Raw genomic sequence first — 16,548 nt, forward strand, 5'->3', positions numbered from 1 at the left:
GTGTGTGTGCTTGCGTGCGTGTGTGTATGTGTGTGTGTGTGTGCTTGCGTGCGTGCGTGTGTGTATGTATGTGTGTGCTTGCGTGTGTGTGTGTGTGCTTGCGTGCGTGCGTGTGTGTATGTGTGTGTGCTCTTGATTGTTATTGTGAGTGACAGTTAAAGAGCATTAACTGAAGCTTTTGCTAACTGTTTTATTTTTCTGTTTTCACTTTTTTTATTCCCTGCCTCTTACTCCTATGCTGAGAGAAGTAAAATAATTGTATGAAAGAGCCATGTGTGGGATCTGTTTTCCTTCTGCTTTCATAGTGTCAATCTAGTGAAAAATTAACTCTTGCAAATTAAAAGTTTACAGGCATGGACCAGTCCTTAGTGTCAGGAATATCTAGGTGATTGACCTTTTTAAAGTATGCATTGCAGAAACATTATTGCACATTTGTGAAGATGTTGTTAGTTCTTACATTATGAAACAGAGATGTTGGTGATGATGATACATTATGGAGCTGATGCATCCACATACCATACTACATCTACCTGTCCACATACCATACTACATCTACCTGTCCACATACCATACTACTTCTACCTGTCCACATACCATACTACATCTACCTGTCCACATACCATACTACATCTACCTGTCCACATACCATACTACATCTACCTGTCCACATACCATACTACATCTACCTGTCCACATACCATACTACATCTACCTGTCCACATACCATACTACATCTACCTGTCCCAACATAGGCCAATAGACTAATTCCAAGAATAACTCTGTCAGGTTCGTTTGGGTTGTAAAGGAGTGATACCCTTGCTTTTTACTTGGACAAACATTGGAGAAACAATTAAACCCCCCGCGGGTTAGGGGGAAGAATTTATTCGATGCTCCCCAGCATGTCGTAAGAGGTGACTAACGGATTCTGTTTCTCTTTTTACCCTTGTTAAGTGTTTCTTGTATAGAATATAGTCAATTTTTGTAAAGATTTTAATCAAGCAGTATGTAAGAAATGTTAAGTCCTTTGTACTGGAAACTTGCATTCTCCCAGTAAGGTAATACATTGTACTACGTTGCAAGCCCCTGGAGCAAATTTTTCATTAGTGCTTTTGTGAACAAGAAACAATTGACAAGTGGCTCTATCCCATCTCCCCCCTTTCCCCGTCGCGATATAACCTTCGTGGTTGAAAACGACGTTAAACACCAAATAAAGAAAGAAAGATTGGAGGGGCCAATCACTAGCAAGGTGTATGTCGGACATACGTGGACAGGAGCATGTGTGAAGTTATTTGAAAGGAAAAGAAAGTGTATTGACTCTTTGACAATCCATACAAACCCGACAAGAGTTATTTCGGAATTGTCCAATAGGCTGAGGACGTAAAACTCAACTAGTCAGTCGGTGTGTGCAACTTGTAAGCAATAAGATGCGAGTTGAGTTACCTGGTTAACTGATGTACTCTAATGAATCTGCAAGGGTTGTTGAACAATCTTTATTGCCACTTGTGTGAATTCAGAAACGTTTGAATTCAAGGTACATTGGCAAATTGATGTTGAAGTTTTGTTGAACTTGGAAGTGCACATGTCAGGAGTAAAAGCTGAATGTAGTATGTTTCCACACATATGTGTGCATATCTTCCTAATATTATATGTGTGCATATCTTCCTAATATTATGTTATTTTGCAACACATAGATTTTTTTCTCTAGTCATTTCTGTATCCCTATCATATATTTCCTGTTAGTATGACAGTTAACACAGTTTGTGTTATGTTGGTAATGAAATACTCTTCGTATTGTCAGTGATTTAATTTTTTTCCCGAAAGCAGTAGATGAGAACTGCAATTGATTACCACATAATTAATACAAGTTGAACATATTTTACCGCTAGATCAATTTGAATTTCTGTGACTGATGGGTGATTAACTCTATTTTTGTGCTCCACACGATTGATTCACAAGAAAATTAGATTTTAGGCTAATGTTGAAATGGAAAACCAAAAAAATGAAGCTGTCATTTGTTCACACTGAGAGTGGCACAGTGGTTAGAGCGCTTGCCTCACGCTGTAGGTCATGGGTTCAATCCCCACCCGGGGGGAATACAAATACCCAATTTTTCCAAACGCTGTCCAGTCCACCCAGCTGAAATGGGTCCTTGACCCTATTCAGGGCCGGGGAAGGCGAAGGCAGCGAGGGAGAGGAGATGGCCCCGCCCTCATAAAGCTGGCCCCGCCCTCATAAAGCTGGCCCCGCCCTCATAAAGCTGGCCCCGCCCTCATAAAGCTGGCCCCAGAGTAGTTGAGATCTCTAACATCTCGCTCCCCTACCACCAAATATGGTTATGAGTTTACTTTTTTGTCTGTTTTACTCCTTTTGGTCACCCACATCAACACAAACACACTAACACCACCCATAGACCAAATAGCCTGGACCGCCAACTCGTCACGTGACCCTTCAAGGTTACGACGCCCGACTTTCAGGGGCACTTAGCGTCCGGTTTGAAAGGCCAGCGATTCAAAGACAGTGAAAAGAAAGCACGCTCCAGTTATTTGTGACAATGGGAGGTGACAATGAACTGGATTTTCCAAAACTCCAAACTAAACTTAACAAAACTCATCGAAAAACATGTTCATATGCACTTTAGCTGAGTTTATTTTAGCATTTTCAGAACTTACCTCGGCAACTTCGTCCATGTTTACAATCGACACCGGATATGACATCCCCCTGATTTCTGAAAGGCCATGTAAGCGTAGGTTCCTAAATGCGAGAGGCCGCTACCTCGTAATAGAGAGAAAGTGCGGAGAGAGAGCTAGTTGGCGGTCCAGGATAAATGGTCTATGCACCACCACACCCCAGTAAGAGATTGTGACTTTATGATTAGAGAAGCTTTTCAGTCATACGTGCAATTCCTTTATGTTCAGTCTCTCATCATTGAATCCCTCATTCCTCTTGCATTATTTTTGAACATTTCAACATATTATTTCCGTGTTTCATGCTTGCTAAATCTTTTTCTGGTTTTCTTTTTGGTTTGTTTGGTTGGGTTAAATATACATTTTTCGAACCAGTAATGCTAAAATTGCGGCTACTATTTAGAATTATCTTCCAAGCGAGAATGCATAGCTCAGTGGTTTGAGAGAGAGAAAGAAAGAAAGAGAAGGTTTGTGTATATGTGTCTGCCTGTGTCTTTGTGTGTCTGTGTGGATAGAAGGTGTCTGTGTGAATTTCATCACTGTTCAGGTCTTCAACTTTCCTGTACATTTACAGGCTTTTTTGTGACTGTGTGAGAAATATTTTGTTTTTTAACTAATGTACAGTTGTTGTGGGCTGTGGGCGAAACCTTTTATTTTCAATCAGAATTATGCGTTTTGTGCGTAGTTCAGCTGTCGCTATGAGGGAAGAGATAAAGAGGCAATGGGACAAAATTTAATCACCTCTTGGTAATGTGTCATTTTCATGCTTTTCTTTCTCTTTTTACCTGTTCTCTTTTTTTAAGTTGTAGAACAGGAAAGGTAGTCAGGGGAATATGTTTGAAACTATTTTATTTTATTTGTATCAAGCAATGTAGGGGAGGGGTTGAGGAAGGTATTTATACTAGATGTATTGGTAGTATGTCCCCACAAAATGCTAATTATTTCACTAGACCATTGCTTTCTAAATTGTGGATCACCCTAAGAATACATACTTTCTCAGTACATTCACGGCTGTTGTTCAGCTGTTTCTTGACAATTTATATTGCAGGTATAGGCGATGTTAATGAATGAATACTGAGTCACCAACTTTGAAGCGTTGGTCATGCTTTACAGCTCAACATATAGACATTTCAATGTAAGAAATACTAGTTAGGTACCATTTTTAGCATGATTTGTACACAAACTTTTAGTGTTATTGTCATTGAAATGATTAAAATGAATGTACATGTGTGTGTTTTTGTGTGTGAATGTGCATGTATGCATGTTCTATTTTGCGAATGAAATACTAGCTGCTGCTTACTATGTCTTCTTTTTCATTCCAGTTGATATAATGCGTTTCTTTTTTTCTTCGCGTGAAAGAGGGAAGGATTTAAATTTGGTAAAAATTCTTTGAAGCTTTTGAAGATAATAGATGATCTTGAATTGTGATTCCTGTCATTATGTTGAGAAATTCTGTGTGTGCATGCGTACATGCATGTGTGTGAGAGAGAGAGAGAGAGAGAGAGAGAGAGAGAGAGAGAGAGAGAGAGAGAGAGAGAGAGACAGAGAGAGAGAGAGAGAGAGAGAGAGAGAGAGAGAGAGAGAGCACATGACTGATCCTGATAAATTATATTACCCCAAAAAATGACTTAGTGTGTGATGACAACAACAATGTGTTGTTGCTGTGCATTTCTCTCAGTCAGTCCTTGAGTTCACGATCCGAGTTCACTGTTCATGAAAGTAATTGAAGAAGCATCAGTCTGCTGAGCACTAACCAATCACATGACAATGAGTTTAGTACTGTGTCAGCTTTGATATACATTGCTGTGCTTGTGTCAAAGTGGATAATGCTGTCATCATCCCACAGCTACACACACTCACACACACACACACACACACACCAGGCATGAAAATTTTCCGTATTTTTGAAAAAAATAAACCGTATTTTTTTTTATTTTCCGTATTTTTCCTTTTTTTTTTTCTTTTTTTTTTTCCCCCCTAGTCATAGTTATAGTAAAATAGTTTTGGGGCCATGTTTGAATCCAATTTTAAGGCTCAGATTGCACCAAATTGCACCCTTGTAAAACATTTTTTTCGGGGGTGCATGCCCCCGGACCCCCCTAGAAGTCTTGGCGCTTCGCGCCTGCGAAACTTGGCGCTATGCGCCTGCGAAACTTGGCGCTACGCGCCTTCGAATTTTGTTTTCAGTATTTTGTTTTTTTTCTCAGTTTTCATGCCTGACACACACACACACACGCGCACACACACGCTTGCAAGCATGTACACACACACACACACACACGCACACACACGCTTGCAAGCACGTACATACACGCACAAACACACACGCATACAGGCACACATGCATACACTCAAACACACACACACACACAAATGCACACACACACACACACACACACACACACACACACACACACATGAAACGCATGATCACATTTTTCTCAGTTCAATTCATTATCTTAGAAGAATGTCCATTGTTTTGTTTTGATGAAAGTATCAAATCTCTCTGCATGTTTTGAAACAACAAAATACACACAAGAAACACGCACACAGCTGTTCTCCGCTGAATACATTGGTCAATGATAAAGGGTCACAAGGACAGCATCTTTTTAATTACAAGGAAATATGCAATCTGAAGCATATTATAAGGCTGGAATAGAAAACGAAAGTAAAACTCGATACATTAATTGAGTTGCGCATGCGCAGACATCTTCTAGTTTTCTACGAAAAGTCTATGTAAGAACCTGCTTGGAATAAGAAAAACATACTCTTGTTATACATGTGAAGTCATCTGTGCTATATTCTGAGTAAATAGGTTTTTTTAAATGTTGCTTTTGATGGCTTTCTGTAAGTAACTCGCACGCCATTTTAAGAATAGCGCATAAAATATCATTCTTGAATGGCTTATCTTCAAAGTGGGTAATTTTTCTCAAACGGTTTAGTCTTGGAGGTTACATCATGGCCGCTATCATCTGAAAGTCACTGCGAACATGTGCAACAAACTAGGTGCCAAGAACTGAACAGGTAATTATTGCCGTGATAATTTATGGTGCAGAATTTGTACATGAGTGTTTTAACTTTGATTTTCTAGAAGGCATTTGTTTAAATGTTACATCTATCACGTTCGTTCTTAAAAATCTTATCAATGGTGCAGCATTGGCATTGGGTCGTTACGTTAGTTCTGACGACCAAGTTCGGGCAATTCCTTATCAATATCATGAGTAATACTGGCAACTCGAAGCCCAGACAGTGTCAGAAGTTCTTTGCATAATTTACTAGTGAGCCCTAAACATACAGTTTCGGACAATTTGTTTTATTCATGCCTATAATGTCTGTATAATTTGGGCGTTTCACAATCATCACTTTTAGTTTCGACTTTTTGAATGCATCCTAAGGCTAAGGCTTATAATTGTTATATCATTTGTCAGCTGTTCTGGTGTAAAAACGTTTGCTTTCTCTTAAAACTCCACCGGCAAGTGCCAACGTGGATTTTAAATCAAAGTGCAAGTGAGGTCCCTGATCTGTCAATGCACCTCTCCCGATTTTACCCACTTGAAGTTGAACCAATGTGTCAAGAAGGCTTACAGGGCAAAGGGGGTATTACTTGACTCCAAAACCCCCATCTTAAATAACTACATCTATTATCAAAGTGAAGTTTTGGACATGCCTGTGAGAAGTCATGCCTGATTCTTGCTATGTGTACCTTTATTTTTGTGTTTAAATAGACTTGAGCTGATGCTTGAATTTCAATGCAAGGGAGGTAACTCTTGTTATCATACAGCACACAAGTGTTGGTGACGTCATACACACATGGATACGTGTGTGCATGTAAATGAATAACTTTCCTCAGTGATAAAACAAAAGATTATCTTTTTTCTGTAGAAAACCATGTTCAAATCATAAATGAAAATAACAATGACGCTCACAGTCACATTGTCTGTTTTCAGTGTGTTTGTGCTTATAGTTCACTTCCTTCAATTACTTCCACTCCTTCGCAAATCCTCACACGAAGACAAAAACAAAGCCATGAACGGTGAAAGTTGCAGATTTTAGTTATGATTTCAATCAAACATGTCTGTAAAACACGATCTAAGGACACATTTTTGTAATTTCTAATGATTTTTTTATGTTTTCATGGGTTTTCGGAGGTTTTCAAAGTGAAGTTGTACCGAGCAACGGTGCCTGCATCAGTGATTCTGACAAGAAAAGACACAGGCCGAAAGTGGGGATTGTGCCTTGTATAATCAAACACCTTCTTCAGTTGTTGTCCCGACAATATCATAATGATTATTTCTGTATGTGTGTGTGCTGCAGTTGTAGGAAGCAAAACTCCGAGTCTGAGTTACCTTGAACATCCAACTTCAACTTCCAGCTCTGATGTGGAGCGAGTTCATAGCCATCTGTCAATGTAGAAGTAGAATTACTAGAAAAAGGTAAGTTTTTGCAATTTCCTATTGATATTCCTGGTTTCATGCAGCAGACTCAAGTATTACTTTTACTGAATCTCATGTTTAATATAAATAATGGTCCTGCACTTTTGTGTTTGACAGCAATTGGACTTAGTGATTAGTTACTTTTTCTTGATGACAGCTAGGGTATCGTAAGAACCTGACTCACCCATTTAGGGTTGGACAGAATCCATGGTTACTTCAAGTTGAAGCCTATGATTCCTTAAACATTGCTGTTGCAGGTAGAGCGAGCGATGTCCGGATCAATCACCCAGCCAACGGCAACGATGGACAGCAGTGGAGACCAAGGGCAGAGTGGCCCCCACAGTCTGCGTAACCTTGGTAACGGCCATGGGCGCGAGTCTGCGCTGCAGCTTTTTGTGCAGGCCAAGAAACGCATCAATGACATTTTCAAGGACATCGGGGACTATGTTGTAGAAGCTGATACGTTTGTTAGAAGTAAGTTTATTTTTATTTGCTTGTTTAATTGGCACTAATTTAGTGGTGGATGTATGAGGGACACAGTGTTACATTTTCTTTCTGAGTGAATAGTAACGGTATTCATGTTATAGTTCTATAAGGTTTCCCTCTTGGAAATTGGGGTTGCTTTCTAGGTAAAGTTTGCATTTTTCAGTTACAACTTACATGATCCGCTAATAATAATATTGACACATTTTTTTAAATTTTCACTGAGACTCTGTGTGTAAGCTCTGCATATTATTAGTTTACCTTCCAAGCTTTAGCCATTACATTTTGTAAAGCTGAGGTTTCCGCCAGCATGTTTGCTATTTGAGTTTTGAAACTTCAGTCTTCAGTCTTATAAGTTAAGGATGTGTGGTCACCTATTCAAACTTTATAGGTTCATTGTCAGGTTTCTTTGGCGTTAGTTTTGTTCAAAGCAGCAGTGGGCACTAGCATTACAAGAGTGCATGGTTTGATTAGCAGTGAATGTTTAAATTGGTAACGGAGTGTTCGAAGTGTGTGTGGTGTGAGCAGACTCCATTGACCCAAGATGGTTTGGCTCTACTACACAGCCTTGCAGGTGTATGCTGTCTGTGTGTAGAATTAGTTTAAATCCGTACAGCAGACCAGAATCTTACAAGTGCATGTGTATTTTTTTGTACAGATTTAGTTTTATCCAGTAGAGCAGTTGACTTAGCAAATCCTGACACAGTGACAGCATGCATGATTTCTGTTCACGGGTTTACTTAGCTTCAAACCAGCAGTGGTTGTACTAGTGGAGCCTTACATAGTTACAACACATGTGTGTGATTTATGTGTACAGATTTAGTTTGGTCAAAACTGCAGTGTTTGTATACAAGGGCCTTACAAATGTGTGTGATTTGTGTGAACAGAGTTAGTAGCATCCAAGCCAGCGGTGGGAGTGACAGAGACTGAGGTGATCAGCCCAGAGAATGCTGAGGTGGTGAAGGGCTTCAAATCCAAAATAGATGGCATCCGAGAGGTTCTTGCTCGGGATCACATGAAAGTGGTCTTCTTTGGCAGGTAGGTGCTCATCACAGTTTGTGTCAGTAACTGGTCGTCTGATTTGAAATTAAGGACCATGGACTTGAATCTCTCCATGAGATTATAAAGTGGTAGCGTATTGTAGGTCTTATATCATTTAGTAAAACTGCCTCTTTTAAGAAAATGAAACCTGTAAGATATAAATAAAAAGAAAACACACCAGTAACCAGGTTAGGTACGTTTATATCTATAATAACCTGTAAGATAGTATAAAAACCAATAGTACTGACAAGTTCGTGATTTTAGCAGAGTTTTGGGCAATTTGAAATAACTTTCAGCATTTTGATGAATGCAGATGCCAAATGATGTCCCTGCATTGATAACCAGTTACATAACAGTTAAGGTCAATGCTGCCTGTATTGGGATTATTTGAGTGCTAAGTTGTGCTTGTGTTGACAGGACGTCCAACGGGAAGAGCACGGTGATCAACGCCATGTTGAGGGAGAAGATCCTGCCGAGCGGTATCGGCCACACCACCCACTGCTTCATACAGGTGGAGGGCTCAGACAACCAGGAGGCCAGCGTGCTCACCGAGGACTCCAACCTACCCAAGAGCTTACATGTCAGTACACGTCTCATGCTCACTGAAGAGAAAGCTTGGGGGGGGGGGGGGGGGGGGGTGAAGTGACTTTATTTAGAAGGTGCTACACCTGAGGCCAGCATTCTCACCGAGGACTCCAACCAACCCAAGAGCTTACATGTTAGTACACCTCTGAGTAAATAGAAATCTGGGGGGGGGGGGGGGGGGATTTACTTTATTAAGAAGGGGCTACACCTGAGGCTATCATTCTCTTTGAGGAATCCAACCAGTCTCATTACTTCATTATCCCATCGCTAGGAAATTGGGGTCGCTTCCTCACAGTGGTAAGCTAGCAGCAACAGAGTCGCGCTACCCAGCCACATGCACTTATGGCAGGATGACCAAGGTCTTTCACGTTCCACAGTGGTGCCTGCACATAAAGTGGACACGTGTCCATCACAGCCTGGCCCAGATGCGAACCTGTGACCCGCTGATCACAAGTCCAGTGCTCTACCAACTCAGCTACAGGGCCCCCACAATGAGCATTGCGGTCTTACCTGTCTGTGTTTTCTGTGTGTGCAGTCCATCAAGGAACTGGCCAGCGCCTTGAGCTCAGGCAAGCTGAAAGAAAACTCGCTGATCCGTATCCTCTGGCCCAAGAACAAGTGTCGCCTTCTGAGGGAAGACATCATCTTCCTGGACAGGTGAGGATGTTATTTGGTCTTCCTCTGCACTATGTGGCGTTTGGTCTTCCTCTGCACTATGTGGCGTTTGGTCTTCCTCTGCACTATGTGGCGTTTGAGATATGAGACTTTTCAGTAAGGGGGAGAGTGAAAGAGTGAACTGTAACGAATGCGTGAGATTGATGTCAATTCTTTGGTGCAATTTTTCACATTGCAGAAAGAATTTTGGAGTCCTAAATTCTTGGGGGAGGGGGTGGATGGCGTAATAGCGTCTTAAAGATTATAGTTGATTTCTCAATTTGATTTGAGATGTTGAGCTCCGTGCAGTAAATTTGCCAGAGGCTTTCTGTAATCTTTGATAACCCGGACTGTCATAATTTGACTTTATTGACAATGGACAATAAAGTGCTGTTATTGTTATTGTTATTGTTAAGCGTTGCATTCTGCTTGTTTCAGCCCTGGGATAGATGTTTCGCCTGACCTTGACGAGTGGATTGACAAGTTCTGTCTGGACGCTGATGTTTTCGTCTTGGTCGCCAACGCGGAGTCAACACTTATGCAGACGGTATGTAGTGTGGAACCCCCTTTAAGACTCCCTCCCTTTAAGACTCCCTCCCTTTAAGACTCACTCTCTTTCAAAGACCTTGATTTTTCTGATTTTCAGTTCATAATCTCTCTTGAGGTAATGTTTCAGAAGTTTTACTTGTTTGGCGTTTTTTTCTCAAAGTACCAGAAAAATTGTGAGTCGGTCAGTTACACCAGTTTCGAATGCCTTTTAACGGTTTCTCCCCATCAAACTGAAACGTCACTGTGTGGGTATGTCTTAGTTGGACTAATGGTGGGTTTGGATGCGATTAATTTTGCCTGTCAGTTTGGTGTTACTGGTTTACAAACCAGCTAGATGCTGTAAACTGACTCTGTTTTGGTGAGGTGAGGTTTTTTTCTGGGTTTTTTTTCTGCTTCATAACCTTGGGTTTGCTTTGATCAATGGCAATATCTCTGTCAAGCGCTGTGTGAACGTCATCATCTTCTGAATGATAAATCTCAAAATGTTCACTCTTCTTTCAGTATGTCATGTCACTTCCACGGAGCTAAATATGGATATAGCCTGGTGAATTAAAGGAGAAATTGTCTGATGATGTTTATAACTTTGTTTTCTTGTTCTTGCAGGAGAAGAAATTCTTCCACAAGGTCAGCTCGCGTCTGTCAAAGCCGAACGTGTTCGTTCTTCAGAATCGCTGGGATGTTTCGGAGATGGAAGAGGAAATTGATAAGGTTGGTTGATGTGTACTGTGATGTTACTTTATTATTATGGTTGGGTTTCGACTAGACTTTTGTAAACATGTGTAACACCCATTTCACCACCCTCCCCATACATGCACTCTGCTCCAACTGAAACAAACAGCATCTTTGTTGTGCGCTGCTTCAAAAACGTTTATATTTGATTCCTTTTCAGGGACGGTTTGAGTCGTTAGAATCCAATTTGAGACTGTTGTGGAACAAAACTAAACAAAACTAAAGCGCCCAGAAAAAAATAAATAGTGACAAGAAAACGGTTGCAATCTAGTAACCAGACTGCAAACATTTTGACAGGGCGGGTGCGGGCCTAGCTTCAGCCCGAGTTTGAGACAGTCACAGACGGCTGATTTGTTGGGCAGACACTGATAAATGTACCTCAATTTGAGGACTCTCGCCCTTTTGATACCTGATTCTCTCATTTATGGAGGTCTTAAAAAGGGGTTTCCCTGTATAAAGTTTACACTGACTGACATTTTGTTCCAGGTAAAACAGCAACACATAGACTACAACACCCAGTTCTTGGCAGATGAACTCCAAGTTGTAGACAAGCGAGAAGCCAAAGACAGAGTGTTTTTCGTGTCGGCCAGGGAAGCCCTGGTGTCGCGCTTACAGAACGACACAGGCATACCCACACCAGGTCAGTGAGTGTAGATCAGTTGGCATGTAGTAGTAGCTTGACTGTATAAAATGTCTCTCCACTTACACCATTACATGCACACCACCACACATCGGTTCAGACTTGCACGTGGAATAAGGAGGACCTTGAACATCAACACATGTCCAAAATCAAGACTCTTTTGAGCAGGAAAATATCATTTTCTTGACTGTTCATGGAGCTAGAGCAGGTTATGATTTGTTTCTGATTTGTATTACACGTGACAAGGGTGAGTCACATGAGCATTTGATTTTCTTTTTGTTTTTCATAGCAAAACTATAATGTTTAGTTCACAACACATGGACTCGACTGGGTGGCCGAGTGGTAACGCACTTGCGCTCGGAAGCGAGAGGTTGCGAGTTCGACCCTGGGTCAGGGCGTTAGCAATTTTCTCCCCCCTTTCCTAACCTAGGTGGTGGGCTCAAGTGCTAGTCTTTCGGATGAGACGAAAAACCGAGGTCCCTTCGTGTACACTACATTGGGGTGTGTACGTTAAAGATCCCACGATTGACAAAAGGGTCTTTCCTGGCAAAATTGTAGAGGCATAGATAAAAATGTCCACCAAAATACCCGTGTAACTTGGAATAATAGGGCGTGAAAAGTAGGATATACGCCGAAATGGCTGCGATCTGCTGGCCGATGTGAATGCGTGATGTGTTGTGTAAAAAAATTCCATCTCACACGGCATAAATAAATCCCTGCGCCTTGAATATGTGCGTGATATAAATTGCATTAAAAAAAAATTTAAAAAAATAAATAAATCCCTGCGCTTAGAACTGTACCCACGGAATACGCGCGATTGATTGATTGAATACCTTCCCAGATATGTAGGCATATTTTCTGGCAAAGGTATGCGGACTAGACATGCAGACACAAAAAAATGCACTAAGACATGTACAAATACACATGCATCATTAGTTAAAATTTGTTGAAAGAAATAAGAGACGTTGTTCATTCTTTTCTGTGTGAAAATGTTGGATCCAGTTTTTAGTGTGCACATCTTGTTGGTTTTCAGATCGTGTTCTTTTGCCCGGTTTCCAGGCCAGATTATTTGAGTTCGCCAACTTTGAAAATAAATTTGAAGTGAGTCATCTTTTTGTCTTTTTTGATGTCTTGATTCTGTCTTTGATTCTATTTTGTAAAGGCAGACATACCATAGAGAGAAAGCAAAGACACATGATTGATAAGATAGTTTTCCGTATTCTCTTCACCAAGACCAATTGCATGTAAGACTGGGAATCAAGAAGAATTATTGCATTCTAAATGCAGTTGAGTTTCTTCTCTGTAGCAGAGTTTTCTTAGAACAAGCACCCCTTGTCCCCAGCAACTTCCATCATTCCATGATATGTATACAGTGGACCAATCACCCCTTGTCCCCAGCAACTTCCATCATTCCATGATATGTATACAGGGGATCCCCCTTTCAACACCTGCACACATCTGACAAAAACAAGTCTGCAAAAGGAAAGGATGGAGTCCTGCAAAGTACATTTTACAGAGCTTATACACAGGAAATCTGAAAAAAGCTAGGTCTTAAAAAGGGTGGGGGGGGGGGGGGGGGGGGGGGTTCTTGAGGGGACTGCCCCCAGGTTAGCCTTCCTGTGTTCAATAGACGATTTTCGAAAAAATCTTGTCGGGATTTTCCGAGGTCTGGAGGAGTAAGAGCCCCTTGACCTCAGACACGCTTTTCACAACATCCGGAGCATGATCCATGCTTCCCATCGGTTTTAACTTGCAATCGGAACCAACAACTAACTATGATCTGTATGTTAAGCAGCACGCGTACATAGAAAAAAAGAAAGAGAGAATGCTTAATGTCATACAGAGTAAAGTTTTCGCCTCTTGAGGACATGATATGGGTTATATGATAATTCAAGTTTTTACGCCCTCGCGGCTTTTGATGAGATACACAAGTGTATGCGTGTTTAGGTGGTATCAGCCATCTGCACTTATGGCAGAATGACTGAGGTCTTTTACGTGCCATTGTGGTGACACGGGGGTGGGATATGGCTTCCGTCTCTGGGTCTTCACATAAAGTAGACCATGTCTTTCGGATGAGACGAAAAACCGAGGTCCCTTCGTGTACACTACATTGGGGTGTGCACGTTAAAGATCCCACGATTGTCAAAAGGGTCTTTCCTTGCAAAGTTGTATAGGCATAGATAAAAAATGTCCACCAAAATACCCGTGTGACTTGGAATAATAACCCGTGAAAAGTAGGACATGCGCCGAAATGGCTGCGATCTGCTGGTCGATGTGAATGCGTGATGTATTGTGTAAAAAATTCCATCTCACACGGCATAAATAGATCTGCGCCTTGAGTCCGAGTCTGGAGATACGCGCGCGATATAAGACTTCATATAGCATAACATGTCCGTCCCGACCCGAATTCGAACCTGCGACCTTCCGATCACAAGTCCTGTGCTCTACCAACTCAGCTACTGGGCCCCCTGCGCGCACACAGATAGCTCACAATGTGTTTTGATGGAGGTCACATGACTCTAGGAAAACACATGTTACTTCCAGTGATCAGCAAGCCATCGGTGGTGATTCGTGGCTCCGATGATAACATTTTCTTTATGATAACATTTAGAAAATGTTATCATATTTAGCGCAGGCTGCATAGCATACACATCCCAGTTAGTTGTTCATCCCTATCGCAGAATAGAGCCGATCGGAAGCGTGGAACACGCTCCGGATGTTGTGAAAAGCTTGTTCAAGGTAAAGGGACTCTTCCTCTTCCAGATTGCTGAAAATCCTGACAGAGTTATTTCTGGAAAACATCTATTCCCACTGCTCCGGGGAGTGACATTTAATTAGCTGGGCTGTGAAAAGGCGTGTGTTAGTGTTTCTGTTTTATAACCATTTGTTCACCTTTTTTTTCCCCTTGTGCTCAATCAGAAATCAGTGAGTTCAAGGAGGGCACGGGCCTAAACTTTTTTGACTTTAATTGTCTTTTGATTTTCTAAATGAATGCTTGGCATTGTTAAAAGACAGTAACTCTTTGCAGTTCTTCAGTGGAACCCCCCTTTTAAGACCCCCCAATTTAAGACTTCCTCTTTTACTTGAAAGACATTACTTTTTTAGATTTTCTGTTCATATATAAGTCTCTGTAAATTTACCTCCATTTTAAGACTCCTTCCTTTTTAAGACGTGATTTTTGTTCAGATTTGTGGAGGTCTTTAAAGGGAGGGTTCCACTGTATTTTGTTGTGCAGTGTTGCTGTTACTGTTGATAAGTTATTCCTGTCATTAGTGTCAACTTATGTTGTTTCCTCTACACAGTTATTATTGCACTAGAATGAATACCCGCTTCGCCGGGTAGCCGGCTTCGCCGGGAAGAAGTACTTAGAGCCGTCCGAACTATGGACCCGCCAAGCTTAGGTCCCTCCCAGATTCGTGGAATGGGAACAGCACGAAAATGATTCAGTGGCCATAATGCCATTCCTGACCATATCGAGTCCCATCCTTGTCGACGAATGTAACCGTGTTAATCGAACTCCACTCAAACAGGACTGAGCAAGTTATGGCTTCTCAAAGGAAGGCCAGTACATAAAATTACACAAAAGCCGCCAGACCACATCACAAACAGAACTGAAGAATGCACAGGTGTTGATTACATAGAGACACACACACTTACACACACACACACACAAACACAGAGAAGCCGTATCTATAGAGAGATAGATGACAGTGTATTTTTCGCGTGGCTATAAATTGATTCGACCTTTGCACTTTTACAGTGAGGATAATTTACGGGTCCAATTTACGTTCTGTACACTGCGTTGACCTTCTAAAAATAGGTAACAGTAACAGAACGCCGGGAATATCCGAAGACGCTCAGCGCAGTGGACAGCGCAGTGTAGTAACTTACAACTGAACGGGAAAGCCACACGAAGGAAGGGAGATAAACGCCAAACACTGGAGAAGATAAGGAAGAGTTACTTATAATGGTGAAATGAACCCAAAAACGAAAATGAGTTCAGCGCTGCGCGCTGAGAGCACGTGTTGAAATATCTCATCGATGATATTGTGTCCGGGGTGTAGCTGAATACGGTGTCCAAATTTGAAAAAGATCCACCGAGAACTTTGGCGTTGTGATGTGGTGTAGCGGCTATGGTGTGTCGGTATGGGGGCCCGGGTAAGCTGAGGTGAAACCAAAATAGCTGAGGTGGAACCAAAATCGGTTCCGCGCTGCGCGCTGAGAGCACGTGTTGAAATATCGACCAGGTTGTGTCGTGTCCCGGGTCTACTTGAATATGCCCACCAAATTTGAAGCAGATCCATCGAGAACTTTGGCCGTGCATCGCGCACAGACAGATACACACACACACACACAGACACACAGACACACAGACACTAGTCGTATATATATATAGATGCTGACACTGTGTCGGTGTACATACGTTTTCACCATAAGGCTTAAAGACGTGATTAATTACTTTAAAATAATATTTATTGACCCGCTTGTGGTGAAAACAACATACACAAGATTGGTTTGTATCATGTGTATGCTAAGTTTGAAAAAGACTCGTTACCTTCACCTTGAACTCATTGTTTCTGAGTCGGAAGAATTAAGTTAATGTTTTGTCTCAGAAATGCGTGTTTTTCCTATTCTGTTGCTTGTTGGTTAATTTTGTTATTTTTGCGTGCTTGATCGATTTGATTTTATCGGCGTACAAGTACTCATTTTCACAGAGGATTCTTCTTTTTATATTTAGTCAAGTTTTGAC

General features: G+C 41.4%; 1 protein-coding gene across 2 annotated transcripts in view; it reads left to right on the forward strand.

The window, feature by feature from the left end:
• The first annotated feature begins 5,635 nt into the window (after nucleotides 1-5,635).
• Nucleotides 5,636-16,548, forward strand: part of LOC138978018 (mitofusin-2-like) — a 41,167-nt gene continuing 30,254 nt past the window's right edge. For both annotated transcript variants that reach the window (XM_070350635.1, XM_070350634.1), the window contains exons 1-10: nucleotides 5,636-5,708; nucleotides 6,999-7,117; nucleotides 7,375-7,591; nucleotides 8,488-8,638; nucleotides 9,059-9,221; nucleotides 9,762-9,883; nucleotides 10,319-10,427; nucleotides 11,033-11,137; nucleotides 11,645-11,798; nucleotides 12,832-12,899. In XM_070350635.1, the coding sequence (XP_070206736.1) occupies nucleotides 7,387-7,591; nucleotides 8,488-8,638; nucleotides 9,059-9,221; nucleotides 9,762-9,883; nucleotides 10,319-10,427; nucleotides 11,033-11,137; nucleotides 11,645-11,798; nucleotides 12,832-12,899 (1,077 nt within the window). In that variant the 5' untranslated portion in view covers nucleotides 5,636-5,708; nucleotides 6,999-7,117; nucleotides 7,375-7,386. The remainder of the gene's footprint in view (nucleotides 5,709-6,998; nucleotides 7,118-7,374; nucleotides 7,592-8,487; nucleotides 8,639-9,058; nucleotides 9,222-9,761; nucleotides 9,884-10,318; nucleotides 10,428-11,032; nucleotides 11,138-11,644; nucleotides 11,799-12,831; nucleotides 12,900-16,548) is intronic.

The sequence above is a fragment of the Littorina saxatilis genome, linkage group LG10 (genome assembly GCF_037325665.1).
Source record: "Littorina saxatilis isolate snail1 linkage group LG10, US_GU_Lsax_2.0, whole genome shotgun sequence".
Classification (NCBI taxonomy): Eukaryota; Metazoa; Mollusca; class Gastropoda; order Littorinimorpha; family Littorinidae; genus Littorina; species Littorina saxatilis.